Source organism: Meles meles, chromosome 8 (genome assembly GCF_922984935.1).
Source record: "Meles meles chromosome 8, mMelMel3.1 paternal haplotype, whole genome shotgun sequence".
Taxonomy (NCBI): domain Eukaryota; kingdom Metazoa; phylum Chordata; class Mammalia; order Carnivora; family Mustelidae; genus Meles; species Meles meles.
Genome location: NC_060073.1, coordinates 2,738,251 through 2,755,905, shown reverse-complemented (window position 1 = coordinate 2,755,905; position 17,655 = coordinate 2,738,251). Strand labels below are relative to the sequence as shown.

General features: G+C 59.2%; 1 protein-coding gene across 1 annotated transcript in view; it reads right to left on the bottom strand.

The window, feature by feature from the left end:
* SHANK2 (SH3 and multiple ankyrin repeat domains 2) overlaps positions 1–17,655 on the bottom strand; it is a 459,520-nt gene that overhangs the window by 337,471 nt on the left and 104,394 nt on the right. The window contains exons 9-10 of the mRNA XM_046014851.1: positions 14,331–14,447; positions 6,780–6,857 (exon numbers count right to left, since the gene is read on the bottom strand). Coding sequence (XP_045870807.1) covers positions 6,780–6,857; positions 14,331–14,447 — 195 coding nt within the window. The remainder of the gene's footprint in view (positions 1–6,779; positions 6,858–14,330; positions 14,448–17,655) is intronic.

The window sequence follows — 17,655 nt, the reverse complement described above, 5'->3', positions numbered from 1 at the left end:
CCTTCCCAGCCTCGCTCCCATCATCATGGTCCCTGCCGCCATCTTGCTCAATTAATCAGTTAATCAGGAAACTCTTCGTCCCGGTCCCAAACAGGTCCCAGTCACAGGGCACCCTCCCCCACACTCCCACTCGCGCCACGGCTCCCCGTGGTACAGACATAAAGAAACAAGGCCGACCAGCCGGGCTGACCAAGCATCACTTCCAGAACAGCGCGGTCCAACACGGTGGCGCTGAGCCCCTGGAGAACAAGAGACCAAACCTAAATTGTATTTGATTGTAAGTAAACTTAGGGAGCCGCATGCGTGCTGTGGCCACCATACGGGTAGCGCAGCTCTGGAATATTTTGCTGAATCCAGAACCCTCGCTAACACTCTGTGAGACTTCCTCTACGTTGCCCACCACCCCATGGCAACATCAGATTGTCACGTGGGATGGTGACTGCTGTTGGACAGATTAGTGTGCACGGTACAGTCTCCCTCCACGGTTGCCTCCGCACCTCTGACTCAGTCAAACCCCAGGTCCGGGCATGTCACATGCCGCTCTTGAGTCTGACTTCCTGGCTTGGGCGCTGGTCTCTGCCCAGCCCTGACTCCTGGCTCACTGGCTTCCTTGCTGCTCTTAAATACACCAGGTGCACTGTGACCCCAGGGCCTTTGCATGTGCTGGTTCCAGACCCCAGAAGGCTCCCCCATGGGGACGTGAATGGCCCACTTTCCCCCTGCCTCTTTCTCAGTCTCTGCTCACTGTCCAAGGCCATGCGAGGTGCCCATCATGAAAGACCCTCCCCCATGTCTCTCCTGACTTCAATATTCTTCACGTTATTCACAAACCCAGACATGTTACGTGTTTCTCTCTTTCCTTGTGAATCACCAGTCTGGTCGGCGTGTACCCCTGACGACAGGGGTGTTGTTCTGCTCACCGGCGTGTTTCCCCAGCACCCAGAACAGAGTGTGGGAACTCTGTGTGCTGCCTGAAATAATGAACTGGAAACCCGATTATTCTCGTCACAGAGATGTCATGCTCCAGCCCAAACATTTCCACTCACCCAGGTCTCCAGACCCGAATCTAGAAATACAATTCCCACGTGCTTATGTCTATGGAACACAGAGCCTGAATCCCAGATAAAATTTCCAGAAAAACTTGAAAGAAAGTGTGTAACAATGAATGGCCTGGCCAATTGCTCACCCTATGCAGGGGTGACGGGCTGCAGGGCGTGGAGGGGGCCCGGTGGCCACAGAGTGGACGAGGTGGGCCGCGGTGAGCAGAGAGGGGTGGGGGGGGTCCCGCAGCAGCTGGAGGGCCCACACCATCCCCAAGGGGCAGGTGGCCCCAGCCAGATGCCAACTCACACAAAGGCTGCCTTTCCTAATTTTTCAAGGGAAACTGGAAGTCTGAATTTTTATACAAAATTCCTGGATATTTAAATGTTGTCACAGGATTTCATTCTTTTTAAAAACTCTGAGCAGGCCATAGTCAAACCCTCTGGGGTGAGCTACACCCTCTGGACGGCACGTGGCTAACCGTCCAAGAACAGCTGATTCCAGCCACAGGGTAAGTGAGAGCAGGTGCCGTGTGCCCTCCAGAGGGCCAGCGGGTCCCAAGGTGTGAGGCACCCACGGCACCCAGGTCCCACCTCAGTGAACTGCTCAATTCAGCAGGAGGAGAAGAAAGGAGAAATGAAAACGGTGTTTGGTTGGACAGAAAAAAATAGCTTTTCGTCGTTCACCAGGGCCAGGGCCGAGCTGAAACCGACCAAACCTCCATCATCTGCAAGGGTCCTGGGGCCACTTCTCCCAGGACATGCGTGGTGGGGAGTGAGGAAGGAGGGGGAAGCCTCCAGCCTCTGACGTCCCCAGGCGTGGCCTCCCCTGGCACGTGTCCCAGGACCCTTGGCTGTGGCTCCAGCCCTGCTCCCCGCCCGGGGACAGGGTATTGCTGAAGACAGCAGGCCACGCCCACAGCACCGCCAGCTCTCCCCCTGCCGAGCACCACTCCCCACCCCTACCCCCCTTAACTGTTGTACTCATCCCAGGCGGTGGCTCACAACAGCGGGAACTGGTCCTCCCCCCACCTGGAGGCCAGAAGTCTAAAACCCAGGTGTGGGCAGGGCCGAGCCCCCTCCAGAGGCGCTGGGGGAGGCTCCTTCCTGCTCCTCCAGCTGCTGGGGCTCCAGGCATGCCCGGCTGTGTCCGGGTCCCCTCAGCATGGCCTCTGTGGTCTCGCGGCCCCTCCTCCGTGCGTCTGTGTCTGCGCGTTTAATGCCGCCTTCCCCTAACTGGGTAATTTCCCAGTGTCCACCGAAAGACGGCAGGATGGGGGAAGTCCTGGGCTCATGACGTCAGCGTGGAGACTGAGGTCATGGGGAGACGAAACTGTCCCGACCGTGCTCTGAAACCCGCGTGGGTTTCCACGCCACAAGCCACTCTCGAGCAGGTTGGGCTCTGAGTCACTTCACAAAGAAACAGACCAGAAACGCGCCCAGAGGGAGTCAGGAAGAGAGGCGCCCACTGAGTGCATTTACTCGGCTTCCCAGAAAACGTGCAACGGCGGACCAGACGTGCCTACGGTGTCAGACTGCCTTTGTCACGGGCCTGGCCTCCCGCCCGGGGCAGCTGCGGCGTGAGAGCACGATTAGCACAGAGAGCACGCGGTCCCCGGCAGGGCGCCCATGGCACCGGCTCGGATCGTGTGCGACTGGGAGGAGGGGTCCTCCCCTCTGTCTACACCACGGAATGAGTGAGTGCGACGTGAGCTCCACGCCAAGTGCACGAGACGCGGGGCCTGAAGGGCAACAGTCTGGGCTTCAGAAAAGACACAGGTCACTTTCGTGAGCTCAGGGCTCCCCTGGGGGATGTGCAAGGCCACAGGCCGGGAAGCATCAGAGGATTCACAGAGTGCAGAGCTTGAAGACACAGAACCATCGCAAGACAGAATTTGCAGGTGTCTGCGCGTGGGGCAGCCACACCCTTGGGTTTAAAACTCGCTTCCTCGTTTCCTGCTTTGGCCTCTCTCTGGCTCGTATGCCCAGTGCGGTGGTTGAGGATGATCACAGGGTCTGGCGGGAGCACGAGCCTTGGGAGGAGCCCCAGGAGGAAGGCTCCGTGGCAGGCAGGGCAGAGACGTGCGCGCACTGGAAGGCAGGCCACGCCACGGCCACTGTGGTCCCCTGCACCAGAAGATTCCATGCCACAGCCTGTCCTTCCCGCCCGCCTGCCCTCACGCTTCCTGCCTGCGTGAGCACCGGACGCCAGACCTCCGAAGGCCTCGCTGTCCACGTCCCCGGCTCGCTATTCCCCACAGTTCTCCGCAGCTGGATGTCCGAGAGGCAGTTGCTGAACGCAGCCAGGGGACAAGAGAACCACGACGCACACCAGGGAGAAAGGCCGCCCCTCCCCGTCCGCATGCCGCGTGCTGGGAGCAAAGCTGGGGACACCCCGGGAGCCCCTTTCGGGAGGGAGGAAGGCAGGCAGGGTTCATCCATCCCCCGTGTGTCAGCCCGAGTCCTGCGGAACAGACCAGTGTGTGTGTGCATGTGTGTGTGTGTGTGTGTGTGTGTGTACACACAATTAAGAGACTATTTTAAGGAACTGGACTGTGTGAACATGGAGGCTGGAAGCCCACGGTTTGTAGGACAGGCCGGCAAGCTGCGAACTCAGGCGGGCTTTCGTGACATCTTGAGGCCGAGTGTCGTCTTCTCTGGGAAACCTGTTTGTTGTTCCCGCGAAAGCTTCCCGCGGATCAGGGGCCGCCCACGCACACGACGAGGGTTCCTCTCCTTTACTGTAACTCGGCAGACGTTAACCACAGTGACAAACATCGTCACAGCCACGCCCGCACGAGGGTTGGATCGCACGGCTGGGGGTGCTCGCAGAGCTCGCCCAGCCCACCAGCCGCCGCCGCTGCCCCAGCTCTCCCTGGCTGCCCGCACTCCCCCCTCACGCGGACCTTCTCCGTCTTCAGACATCTTTCCGTCTGTTTTCAGAATCAAGACCCGTTTGGGTTTTCCCTTTGTTCCCTTGGACTAATGATCCAAAGCACAAAGGATCCCTGAGGTTCACTCCATGCCGGGACGCAAGATACGCCACACGCAGAGGGAGGGTCCCCTTCACCCCGGACACCAGCGCGCGGGACTGGAGGTCAGGAGGCCTGGAGACCACAGACTTGGCCGCTAACTTCATTTGCATTCCCACGCCTCCATCCCTGCAGAATTCCATTTTGCCTATAAATTAGGAATGAATATCCCTACCCCACCGGGTTGTTGAACATCAAATGAGGACGTCCAGAAGAGCATCTGTGAGCTTTAAGCTTCTGGGCAACAGGAGGGACTCATCACCATCACCAGCCACCACTCTCATCACCATGACCATCAACATCATCACTTTATAGGCTGAATTTTCTCCCCACGAAATTCAATTTGTGAAATCTTAACCCCCAGGATGTTGGTGTTTGGAGATCGGGCTTTTGGGGCGGTGATTAAGGTTAAGTGTGGTCATAAGGGTGGGGCCCCAACAGACGGAACTGTTTCCACAAGGAGAGGATGAGACGGCAGGAAACCTCCCACCCCCATGCACATGGGGAAAGAAAGGCCAGCGGTAGTTCGCCGTCTGTTAGCCACGACGAGAGGCCTCATCAGAAGCTACATTTGTTGGCACCTGGACCTTAGACTTCCAGCCTCCAAAACTGCGAGAAATACATGTCTGTCGCTTACGCCGCACAGCCTGTGTCCTGCCGTGGCCGCTCGAGCTGACCAGGCACGCCTCACCATCGGCATCACTGTCTAATACACACCCAAGGAACAGGGCAGGAGCGTCCCCTCTCCACTTCTGTCTCCTTACAAAATCATCTCTCTTGGGATCCTCCGACCTCCGCAGGCACCAGGGTTCCTAAAGGGCGTCTCAGAACCCGGAGCACAAAGCCCTGCCCTTGACTTTCTGAGTCGGTTGGGCTGGGAGGTTGGGGCTGCATATGGGCATTTCTCTCCGGTCCCGAAGTGTGGATGCTACTGCCTCAGCGTTTGGGTGAAGCCATTAAGCAAATGCTCGGCCAGATGAGCTCGCGAAATGGTCCCAGATTTCTTAGAACAGCAGCCGAGGAGCCCGAGCGTTTTGCACGGAGCCTGCTGACCCTCTTCAACAACGCGGCGGGCCATCACCCCCGCACACTCGACCGGGAGGGACTCCTCTTCCGTATCTGGGAGGCGGGTGCCGTGACTGGGGAGAGCCAGGCACGGCGCATGCGGGGATCCGCGGGCTGGATTCCATCTCCCGATCACTGCAGCATGGGAAGGCAGGAGACACGCGCGACGGAACCAGCTCCCCACACCCGAGCAGGCGGCCAGGCTCAGACGCCGCCTGTGACATGAGCATACCTCGCAGACCACAAGGTCCCACCGTTCAGCCGCACTGTGCGTCATGGCCTTCCAGAACCATGTGGGCGCTTGAGCGATCATCCAAATACAGACCGACGGCTGCGCGCTGGAGCGGGTGCGGCACCCCTGCTGGGAGCGTGTATGAAGCATCCTGCCAGGACTCCCACAGACGGAGGTCCCAGGCCAGGGGGTCACTGCCTGGGGTGATGGTTGAGCAGGGGCACCAACGGGGAAGGCCACCTATGTGCCGTCTGTCCCGGATGCCCTGTGTGGCTGCTTCCGTGGGGCACCAAGTGGGGGCCACAGGGCATTGCCGCAGAGGGTCAGAAACGGCCCTTCTGTATGACCCAAGGGCTTCCCGTGAGTCAAAGGGCATTGGCTGTCCTTTTTATGCAATTTCAACAATGTTTTCACTTAAAAATAAAAGAGGACCCAACAAATGTATGATTTAGTGGCAAAAAATATTTAAACCAAGACTACCACTGAGCCACAGCAAAGCCCGAAGGGGTAGACGTGGCCATAAAGAAGAAGCAGGTGCCTCTGATCACCGCTGGCCCAGAAGACATGTCCCCGGAGAGTAACCGCAGGCTTTCCAGACCCGTGAACAAACCAGAAAGTCATGTTTGTGACCCATTTTGCTCTAACTGCCTGAAACCCACGAGATTCGAAACCACAGTCCAGGCCACCGTGACGGTGAACCAACGAAACGTTGAACGGCGGTTATGAGACGTTCAGCCCGTTCTCAAGACATCGGGCCCGTACTTGTTAGTAATGTCTCAGAAGCATATTAGGAAAACCATCCACGCATGTTAGCTCTAGATTACAAACCCCTCTTGGCTCAAGAAGATGCAAAAATTACTTCCAAATAGAAAAGACATTTGGGTTCTCGGTCAAGTGGAAATGCTGGACAGTGCGGAGGGTCAGAGAGCATTGCTGTAACTTTAACGCATTAGCCAAAGAAATTCGTTTCCACCCTGGACCATTGGGTCAGCTGCATCGAAATCAGATGAGCCCCGTGTCCCCATGACGGGACCCAGACTCTGCCGCAATTCAAATGTAACTGGGACGGCAGCTTCGTGCCCGACCCGGGGGGCACCGTGCTGACACTGGGCCGGAGCTGCCCCTGCACTCGGGGACTGCAGGCTCCGTGGGGGTGCCAGGTGACCATAGGCCGCCTCCCTAAGACAGAGTCACAAAGGCCTTTCTGGAGCCGCCTCCTCCAAGCCCCCACAAGACGAAACGCCGTGACAAACAGCAGACCGAGGCGTGTCCGCAGCTGCAGCGTGAAGAAGGGACGACGGCACCGTGGGCGCAGGCACCGTCCCCCGCGAGCCAGGACCCCTCGCACCTGCACCCGGCCCGTGCGGAACCCTGCAGCCCCGCGGGCGCCGGCTCCGAGAGCCCCCTTACCTGGAACGGGGTCTGGCTGTTGTAGTTCTTCTGCTCTTTGTCCCCGCCCCGGAAGAGCAGCACTCGGGCACAGCTGTCCTGCGGACGGAAGAGAAAAGCCTGTTTGCGGGTCGGGGCACAGACGGGCTCCACCGGACCGGCTCAGAGGCTCAGCGCCCAGGGAACCGGGACATGCCCATGGGAGGCCCCCAGGGGCACCTCTGGTCATCAGGGCGGCGAGGAGGAGGGCGGAGGGCCCTGCTCCCTACCGGGTGAGGCTTAACTCTCGCAAACTCTCTGGACGACCTGGCGGAATCCATGCGCACGTCTAACCCGGGCATCCGGCTCTGTACGACCGTGGGCCACGGAACGACGTCTTGTGCTTGTGAGAAAATATGCGATGGGAAATACCAGGAGGAAAACCCAACAAGAAAGGGAATACCCGGAGGCAGCATAAATGTTCTGACGGAAGGGACAGTGGGAACGCATTCTAGAACATTCTTTGTCTAGAAGGCTGTAGGGAAAAACAAGGGAGATCCACAAACCTGCAAAGAAATACAAGAACTTCCAAGCAAGAAACACAGACTTTCCAAGTAGAAAGTCTCAGAACAATAATACGGCGTAACTTCGCTTACGTTTGAAAAGCCTCACAGGGGTGAGTGAGCAGCTGCTAAGCCCCCCAGCTGCCATTCCGAGCAGGAGTGGTCCAGCCACTTGGAACCAGGGCCCCAGAGCCCCGCAGGACACTGCTTCGGCAAGCCCTTACCGACGTTCTGTAGAGCCTAGTGATGACGCTCACTGGAAAGTCCCATCAGAAACGCAAGAATAAATCCTCGCCAGGTGCCCCCATTCCTACCCTCCCACGTGGGTCCCAGGCCGGGGCCCTCCCCCAGGGAGACGGTCAACAAGCCCGGGACACGGTCCGTTGCTCAGAATTACCAGACCCCACGTGCGCTCACATCCTGGAGCAATCTCAAAACTGAAGGGCAGGTGGTTTGCTGGGCTTGGTGACAATTATACCTTGTGTGTGCACGCGTGTGCAAGTGTGTGTGCACGCACGTGTGCGGGTGTGTGCAGCCTGTGCATATGTATGTTTGGGGGCGGGCGTGGGTAGGCATGTGTGGGCGCACGTGTGTGGGCTGGGTGGGCGTGGGTGCACATGTAGCAGGGACGGGTGCACAGGAGTGCGTGTGTCTGCGGGCGTGTGTGTGGGCACGCGTGCACACGTGTGTGTGAGTGCAGGCGTGTGTCTGCGGGCGTGTGTGTGGGCACGCGTGTGTGTGCTGCCATCCAGCGTTCCCGCGGGGGCGGACAGGAGGCCCATTCTGCAGACCAGGCAGTGGAGCCCCAGAAAGGTTCCATGGGAAACCACGGCTTCAGAAAGGGAGCATGAGACAACACTGACCCCAGAGCAGTGGCCGTGGGGGCCCTGGCTGTGTCCCGTGCAGGACACAGAGATGCTCCCGGAGGATCCTCGTCTGTGACGGGCTGAGCTGTGTCTCCATCCGCTTACACAGCCTACCGAGTATAGACAGAGAAGAGTCTGCATTTTCCGTTTCGAGAGCCAGAGCGTCAGGAAGAGAACCGCTCCCACTGCCAATTATCTTCTTGGCAACATTTCCAGAGACGTTAAGAGAACTACCCCAGCCTGCCCGCTCCATGAGGATCTCCAGGCTTGCCCCGTCCCCAGCCAGGCGGCCATGCCTCTGGGACACCACCTCGTGCAGGAGCCCAGACACACCACGTTCACTGTACACGTGAAGACGCAAGCCAGAAAGCACATTCGTTCATGCACACGGCTAGTCGGTACACAGTGACAGCCAGGCCGGGTACCACTCTGGCCCAGGGACGCAGAGCGCCGAGCCAACATGTGCCAGAGAGTGAGGGCAGGTGGTCAGGGGAGCCCCCACTCCCCCAGGAGCGGGTCCAGAAGCCTGCCCAAGCCGGGTGACAACTGGAGGACATGTTCCCAACAGGGGGAACAGCCAGGGCCAGGGCCCCGGTGCGGGCTGCAGCAGCAGGGGTGAGGCGGCAGGGGCCCACGGAGCGGTGTGGGGGCGCTCCCATCCACAGGGTGCAGCATCACGCTGGGGTCTGCAGAAGACGCATCGGAGAGAGGCGAGCCGGGAGGGACGGCTAGTCGGGGTTGAGGGGGGCCGTGTGTGGCCCTGGCAAGGGCGGGAGGGGCAGGGGGAGCCGGGATCCCTGGGATGGAGGGACTGTGAGGAGCAGGACGGGACCCAGACTCCAGGAAGCCGCGGAGGGAAGGGGGCCGCTCACACAGTGTGGGGAGCCACCTACGTGGTTTCTACAAGGCCTGTTGGCCAAGCAGGGGCCCTACTGGCAAAGCCCAGGGCAGAGGTGTTTTCTAGAAGGTGCCAAGGCCACAGACAGACCTGCCTGAGGTCACCGTGGGAGAGAATGTGGGCCGTGGGGGTGGCTGGCTGCCCCAAGCATGAGGGGTGGAAGCCTGGCGGGGTGGCAGGTGGGGAAAGCTTGCAGGCGGCCCCGGGGAAGGTCAGTGGGGTCTAGACACAAGCGAGTGGGCAGAGGAGGAGAAAGGAGATACGGGTGAACAGATCGGGCTATGGCCTTGTCCTGAAGGGCCCTGTCATGGACAGAGCCCGGGTTTTCGTGCTGGATTTCCATGTCCCACCCGGGGCTTTCATCTCCATGGAACGGAGGTGATGCCCCAACGCGATTTACCAAATACTCCCGATGAGTTGGGAGCTCGTTTCCAGTTTGCACTGTCCTGACACGCGCCTGTGTGGCAGATGGAAATCTATGGAGAGGCGAGATGCTGCCGTCGGAGAAGAGGCAAGGCAGGGGCGGGAAGACGGACGTCACCGGAGCGGCTGGAAGCCAGCACGTGGAGGGGCTGCCCCTGAAGGCCACACCCGACGGCGCTGCGGACCACGGCGCCTGTGCCTAACCTGCGCCCACGGGAGCCCCGTGCCCACCCTAGCCAAGGGTCACGGAATGTCTCCCCACAGCCTCGGGGCAAAGATACAGGGCAGGTTGGAAGCCCAGCCTCCACCTCCTGACCCACAGGAGAGAATGTCAACCAACAGCAGCTGCCGAAGGCTCCCCAGGGATCCACAGGGAAAGACCATGTGGACGCCCTCCTTCCATGAGATACACCCCCCACCGGTGCTCCCGAGGATGACGACCCCCGATGGCCCTGGGGAGGCAGTGCCAGAAGGGCCACAGCGACTGTCTCTTTTTACCTTGGGCCTCACTGGAACCAGGAGCAGGATTTGTTTCTCATCCTCCCCACAAACCGGCCAGGCCCACTAACTTTTGAGATGTAAGACTCCCTCCCTTCCTTCATTATCCAAGCCAGAAAAACAAACACTGGGCTCCCTCCCTCCCTCTGGGCCTCCAGAAAAGCCAGCGAGAGGATGAGGGGCCTGGCAGATTAGACACAATTTGCTGCTTACAATCAAAGCCCTAATTAGCGGGTTTCATAAGAGAAGGGAATATTCTGGTCTGTGTATTTTATTAGAAGTGTGCAGATGAGGCCTGCCTAAAACTAATAAAACACAGATGCATCAAATCCATAAACCGGGCTGCTTTTAGATTTAACGAGGAGAGGTGTGGCAAGGCAAATTAGCAGGAGCAGGACCATCATCACCAACAACATCATCACCATCATCACCATCATCACCATCATCAACACCATCATCATCATCATCATCATCATCACCATCATCACCATCATCACCATCACCATCATCACCATCATCACCATCATCATCACCATCATCATCATCATCATCACCATCATCACCATCATCACCATCATCACCATCATCACCATCATCACCATCATCATCATCACCATCATCATCATCATCATCATCACCATCATCACCATCATCACCATCACCATCATCACCATCATCACCATCATCATCACCATCATAATCACCATCATCACCATGACCATCATCATCATCATCACCATCATCATCATCATCATAATCACCATCATCACCATGACCATCATCACCATCATCACCATGACCATCACCATCATCATCATAATCACCATCATCACCATGACCATCATCACCATCACCATCATCACCATCATCATCATCATCATCGCCATCAGCACTATCATCACTACCACCATGACCACCATTACTGCTACTCTTTACCAAGCATGCACTGTGTGGCAAACACACCATATGTTTTTTTCTATTTTAAGCCTCTTAGCAACCCTGGCAGTTAGGTAGAATTATGCCTACGGTACAGATGGGAGAATTCACTGTCCCAGAGGGACAGGAGTTTGCCCCAGACAACACAGCAAGGTCACGGTCTCAGCCCTATGGAGCCCGACTGCCACGCATCCCCGCGCTGCAAGCCCACCTCCCTGCTGCTGCTTCTCCGTTCCTCCCCCGAATCCTGTTCTGACATCACCACACTGCGTCCCCACCCCTGGAGCAGTGCCTTTCTCACGAGGATCTCCGAGAGCGCCCTGTATGTGTGCCTTCTGACACCCCTTCCTGTGGGAGTTGCAAAGGGATTCCTCCGGCCGGCTGCTGCTGCGTGACGCACACATGCACGCAGGAGGAGCCCCACACATGGGTGACGTGGAGAGGACAGGGCTCCCCGTGGCCTAGACCCCGACCTTGCTGGGTTGTTCACCAGGCTGCAGAGGACGCTCACACAGCCCAGAGAAGCAGCAGGCCGATCCCGGGACCCTGGAGAGAGGGGACAGCTCTGCCCTGCCTACCCGAACTCACTTGCACACGGGGAGCAAGTTGTCCAGCCGTGGAGCGGGGAGTCTGTCCCCACGTGTCCAGGGTGGATGCAGACGCAGTCTTCCCCACCCAGGCTTGGCCAAGTACGGCCCGCAGCCTAACTCAGCTCGCTGCCTGTTTTACAAAGACAGTCGGTTGGCACCCGGCCACCCTCACTCACCTTGGTGCTGTCCATGGCTGAGCTCACGTGGCAGTGGCAGAGCGGCGTGGCCCTGACAAGCCCACATGGCCCACAAAGTCAAAAATAAGCGGCCCTTTACAGGAAACGTCTGCTCCTAAAAGAAAATACCTAGGAGAAAAATACTCCTAAGGGGGAGGGTGTTTCCGAAGCCGCCAGCCGAGGGCGGGGGACAGGGCGGGCGACAGGCAGTGCCCTGCCCGTCACACCGGCTGTCACCAAGCCAGAATACCGACTACCGGGTGGTCTGAACCTTTCTTAACAAAATAATCCCACCAACGCTCACAAAGACCATTTTGTCCACAATTATTTCAAGTGACAGAAAACATTCTTTCCTGTTTTTTTTTCTTTCATTCATGATAAATTATGCTTGAAATCTACTGGGGAAAATTAAGGAACGTTCTTCCCTCTAAGGCAGCGATTAAGAAGCGCATGTCGGAACAGATGTTTTACCAGCCAAAGCCAAGTCTCACGATGCGTGTTTTCCGAATGGAGCCCAGCTCGGTCTCTCCAAGCTCACAAAACCCCCAAAATACCCCCAAACGCCATGCGGCTCCCACCGCCCCGCTGCAAGCAAATCCCACCGATATGCTCGCATTAAGGAGGAAGCCAGGAGCTCTGCTGAAATGCTCCCCCAACCCCCTCGGGCTGAGCTGCTCTGCTGTGCCAGCCCCAGAAGAGACCCTAAGAGATGGCAACCTATGCCTCTGAGAAGCCGGGTCTGGGGGACAGGGTGCCCGCAGGGAAAACAGACACAGCCTAATAAGGCCAGTTCACCCTGGTTATCTCGCGAAGGGCTGCAGAGCTAACAATACAGCTAATGCTCTTGGGAGCTCACTGAGAGAAGGCTTGACTAAGGGTGGAATATCCGAGTTGGGTCTTGAAGGATGCATAGGAGTTTTCCACGGCAAAGAATTTACAGCAAAGAGGGTTTCATGGCTGGAAGGATCCAGTCTGGGAAGGGCCAGGGAAGGGACTCAGGTGTAGACAAAGGCTGAAGATTTCACCCAAAAAGATAGCATCAGCGCTTTGTTCTGGGAAGAGGACGCCAACTGCAGAGAAGACACGCAAAGTGCACATGGCTTGGGAACCCCCGGGAAGATCTCCCCTCTGTTCCTCCAGTTAGGGGAGCCCCCACCTTCTGCTCAGCTGCTCAGTATAGTGTCCAGATCCCACCACCCTCCAGACTCCTTGAAATCAGAGAGGCAAGAAGAAAAGAAAGTTGGAGCAGACAACACCTTTGATATTGGCATCCAGGACTTATCTTGACCTGGAGCCACAAGGACGCTGACCCTCCCTTCTCCCCATCCCCCGCCCCAAGCGGATCCTGAAACCCACCACCTCCAGGGAGCCCTGGGCCCTTCCCATGGCCTCCATGAGCCTCCCCACCGTCCTCTGCCCCACCGCTGCGCCTCTGGGCGGGACCAGCCGGGTGCTCATGCCGTGCTCCCCAGCCATGGGGGATTCACGCTCCTGGAGGCTGGGGGTCATATCCCACCCCTCAGGGCACACCAAACAAGCTCATCTCCAGCTTGCCTTGGCACAAAAGGACAAATGCCACAGGAACCCACTCAGATGTGGTCCTTAGAGGGGGACAGAAGGTGGACAGCAGGAGCCAGGGGCTGTGAGGGGGCAAGGAGTCCGTGTTCCTCAGGACAGTGTCTGCTGGGAAGGTGGAAAGTCCTGGAAGGAAAGCACCGCTGGTCGCAAAGTGACACAAATGTGCTTCGTGGCCGTGGACTACGTTGTGAAAGTCGTTAAAATCGTTTGTGCTTCTGACGTGTGTCACCGCAGCTAAGGAGAAAAGCCCGTCGGGGGCGTGTTTGCACACGCAACAGTGGCAATTTGCCTCTGCCGCACGCTGGTCCTGGGCAAGGCTGGCGGGGCCGGAACCCTCCCGCGGGCTCGTCGGCCACGCCCGTGCCCCTCTGCCCTGAACATCCCTGCACACACCCACTCTGGGGCGGACAGAGTTTGCACGTGCTGCTGGGGATGGTGGAACGAGGGGATCCCCAGCTCCCCAGGTCGCTTCTGGGGGTGGACAGCGTGGTGGGGTGGACCAGGAGGGGAGCAGACCGGGTTTTCCAGCCCAGCTCTGGCTCTGGGACGGCTCCCTTGTCTTCCCCGCGACTCGGCTTCTTCTCTGCTACATCGGGGTAACCATTCTCGAGGAAGCAGCTGAAGACGGCAGCTTGCTAGGGGCAGGAGGTGGCCCCCAGATTCCCGTGGGAAGCCTGAACCCCCAAAGCAAGCGATTTTGGAAAAGGGCCTTGAGGAGGGGTTGAGGGTCCAGGGAGGTCGTGAGGGTGGGGCCCTGACCTGACGGGACAGCGCCCTTGTCAGAAGAGGCCGCACGTGCTGTTGGCCTCACCACGGCATGCAAGGACGCGGACAGAAGGCGCCACCCGCAGCCAGGAAAGAGCTTTCCCCGGGAGCAGAACCTGCCTGCACCCTGACCTTGACCTCCAGCCTCCGGGACCGGGACCGTATGCGGGGCTCCGTGAGGGACCTGTGCTGACCCAGACGGCACCCTGCAGGGCCCTCAGCACAGTCCCAGCCCCGGCGCCTGCCCGCGCGGCCAGGCAGGGTGTTGGGGGAGCGCGCCCGCCCGCATGCCGCACTGACCTGGTTGTAGAGGGCGCAGATGTGCAGGGCCGTGTTCCCCGAGGCGTTCTGGGCCGCCATGTCGGCGCCGTAGAAGAGCAGGTGCTCCAGGTGCTGCACGTGGCCATACCTGCAGGCCTGCAACGAGAGCCCGAGGTCAGCGGGCAGCACGCCCGAGTCCCAAGTCCACGCGCGCTCGGCCGCTCCCCCAGAACCCACAGAGGCCGAGCCCAGCCCACCCCCGCGTCGGACCAGGGCCCCCAAGACAGGGCGCCCACAGCGTCCTGAGCCTCGGGGGGCCGCCAGGGCAGGACCAAGGACTTAGTCTGGGCTCCCGGACAGCAGGTCCGCGAAGGGCCCCCCGTGCTCCTTTCGTTTGCTTCTGGGGACCCGATGCCCAGGGACACGCGCGGTGGCTTCCCCCGGTCTCTGTGGCCGACCCCACCAAACGCAACCAGGATGCTCCCCCCCTGGGGGGGCATGAAAACAGCCAGAAGGGGCGTGTACGGCACCTGCTGTGCCCAGGGAAGGGGGTCCAAGCCCGGCTCCAGGCGAGGGCCAGGCCCCACTGTTGCTACGAAAGGTAAACCGGCCCCTCAGGAGCGCTCAGGAGGCACGGGCGGGCAGCCCCACAGTGAGAGCTCCCCCTCCCCGAGGCCCTCAAGGGGGTCACCTGTGCTCCTGAACCAGCAGCGCTCTGGGATCAAGTAGATATGTGCACCCAAGTCGTGGACCTCCCGTTTTCCAGAACGTTCCCCCGTGAGCCCAAGTCTTCATGTGTGGACACAAACCCCCCGTTAGTGTGAGAGTCACGTAGAATAAGGGACCCCAAAGGGCCCACGTGATGCCCGGCACAGGCCAGCCCCGCCGACGGCAGGCCCCGTGCTGTGACCGCTCCGGCCGGGGTCCAGGGCACACTGTGCGGTTACCAGAGCAGCCCAGGACCCGGGGCGGACGGTCAGTTCCAAGCAGCCCCCACCTCGGGAAAGGCCAGCATGTGGCCAGCGATGGGCAGCACTGACGGCGGGAGGGCCACGGTCCCCGGGAGCAGTGACAATGTGGACGGGAGACGGGCAGGCCAGGAAGCCAGTCCTGACCCACAGGCCGGGGCTGACCGCTGAGGCCCGGCAGCCACTGAGGCCCACGGCAGGAAGGGAACGAGCTGGCTGGGGCGGGTGGGCAGCTCTCACGACCACGCCTTCTGGATCACGGGGCGGACCGTGGCACCTCACCAAGGGAAGATGGCCGGGAAGATGCCAGAACCGTCCCTGGGACGAGCTTGAACAGAAAACCCAGAAACTCCCCGTCACCGCGCCCCGTCTCCGTGGAGCAGGCTCACTCGTTCTCGAAGCCAGCGGTTACCCGGGTACGGATGCTTTCACCCGCCCGCCCTCCCCCTCCCGCGGTAGCTCTGCCTGCGCTTCCTGTGGGGCCCTCAATCCACTCTCAGAGGTCGGGGGACTGCCCCGCCCCACTGCTTCCACAGGCACAGCCCACGGGCCTCTGCCACCGGCGCCGGGCCACAGGCTGGGGTCTTGCGGGGGCTCCCACGAGGCCCTGAGGCTGCAACACCGGTTGAAACTGCTAACGGCTCCCTCTCTTCCAGGACGGCTGGCGGAAAACCCGCAGAAGCCCAGAGCGGCTGGGAGCAGAGGAGCAGGGGCACAGGGGAGAGAAAGGAAGGGAGGGAGGACAGACACGGAGCCAAGGACAGACGCACACACAGCCCATAACAGGGCTCTCCAAGCTCCAGTCATGCCTGGGGTCCTCGGGACACAAAGCCTGGGCAGAACTTTTATTTCCCCTTATACCAGAGTTGAGATTTCTATTCCTGAAATCAAAGGAGCCTGGACTCATCAGCTCTCCCCAGAGGATGGGGGCAGAAGAAACCCCATTTCTGCAGGCAAGAAACACCAGTGGGTGCCAGGCCCACCCAGGAACAGGGAATGAGGAAAAGGACTTGACAGCCTCAGAGACCCCAAAGAATCCCAATTACAGAAGGAAAGACAGAAGCCTGGCAGACTGCACCTGGCCAGGCCATCAGAGTGAACATCACTGGTAACGGGCGGGGGTCACCACGTGCCCCCCAACAGGATGCCAGGAATGCGATGCTCCTACGTGATCACTCCAAAACATTCCCACCAAAATGCACACTCATACCTCATCATGAAGAAATACTGACCCAACCCAAGCTGAGAGACAACCTCCAAGCTCACCGCCCCGTAGTCTTTGCAGGGGTTCCCAGTGGAAGGCTTCCGTGTAGGGTCCCGGACGGGATTCTTTCAGTATAAGGGACGTTATTGGGACAAGGGACAAAACTTGAATGTGGTCTCAGAGTGAAGGTATGTGGGGTTCTCTGGTGTCCGGCAAATTCCTGAGTTTGAAACTGATAGAGTCCTTTACAACATAGAGAAACTAGTCCTCGTTTGACACAAAGACCTCAAAGCTCACCAAAGTAAGACATTTGTCCCCCCCAAGATAAGCTATGGTAACCGTTTCCCCTTGAAATGGGCGCTGGGGCTCCTGGCCTTTGAGAGACCGCTTGGAGGGGCTGCCGGAGGCAGAGCCGAGACCCCACACAGGACCCCTTACACTCCGGTCTCTTAACCATCTCGATGAGGGCTTCTGGGGACGTGCATGAGTGGGGGGGCTCCACTCCACACCTATTGCCTGCAAATCTCCTGGGCGTACGTGTTTGGAGAAGTTTCCCAGTGAGACCTGGGCTCATCCCAGCTATGCTAAACACCGGCCCATCAGGAGCCAACCCCGTAATGTGGTGGAAATAAGGGAAAAGCAAGCGCTTTCCTTCCGGCGCGTTACTGCCACCTGCTGGACGCCTGCTGGGACACATGTACTACCCTAAGCGGGCAGCAAGCCCAGAGGTGCCCCGGGTTGTGCAAGGCACTTGGGACAACGCGGAGTGCACGGCACGGCAGACAGCAGCACATGCTTCTGCTTGGCTCTGTGCCAGCAACCAGTTATTTAAACCCGCACCGGGCTTGGGCATGTCTCCTGAAGCATGCGCTGATGATGGGAGCGGGAGACGATGGTTTGGAAACAACGTCGTTTCAGCCCCTCCTGGTCGGGAAGTGAGGTGCCCAGCAGCAGAGACACTCTCGCCCAAACACGCGCACACACGGCTTGCTTGACTCCAGCCACCGGCTGCCCCACGGCCCTGGGTTCCACGGTTTTCAAAGGCCAGTCGTGGTCTTGCTGCCAGCCCAAAGGGGAGTCGGGGAAATGTGCGAGTGAATGTGCAGAGGACAGGTCAGCGGGAAGTGGCCAGTTCTGTGCTGGCCAGGGTTGGGAGCTGCACGATGTCCTCCCGAATTCCCGTGTTGGAGCC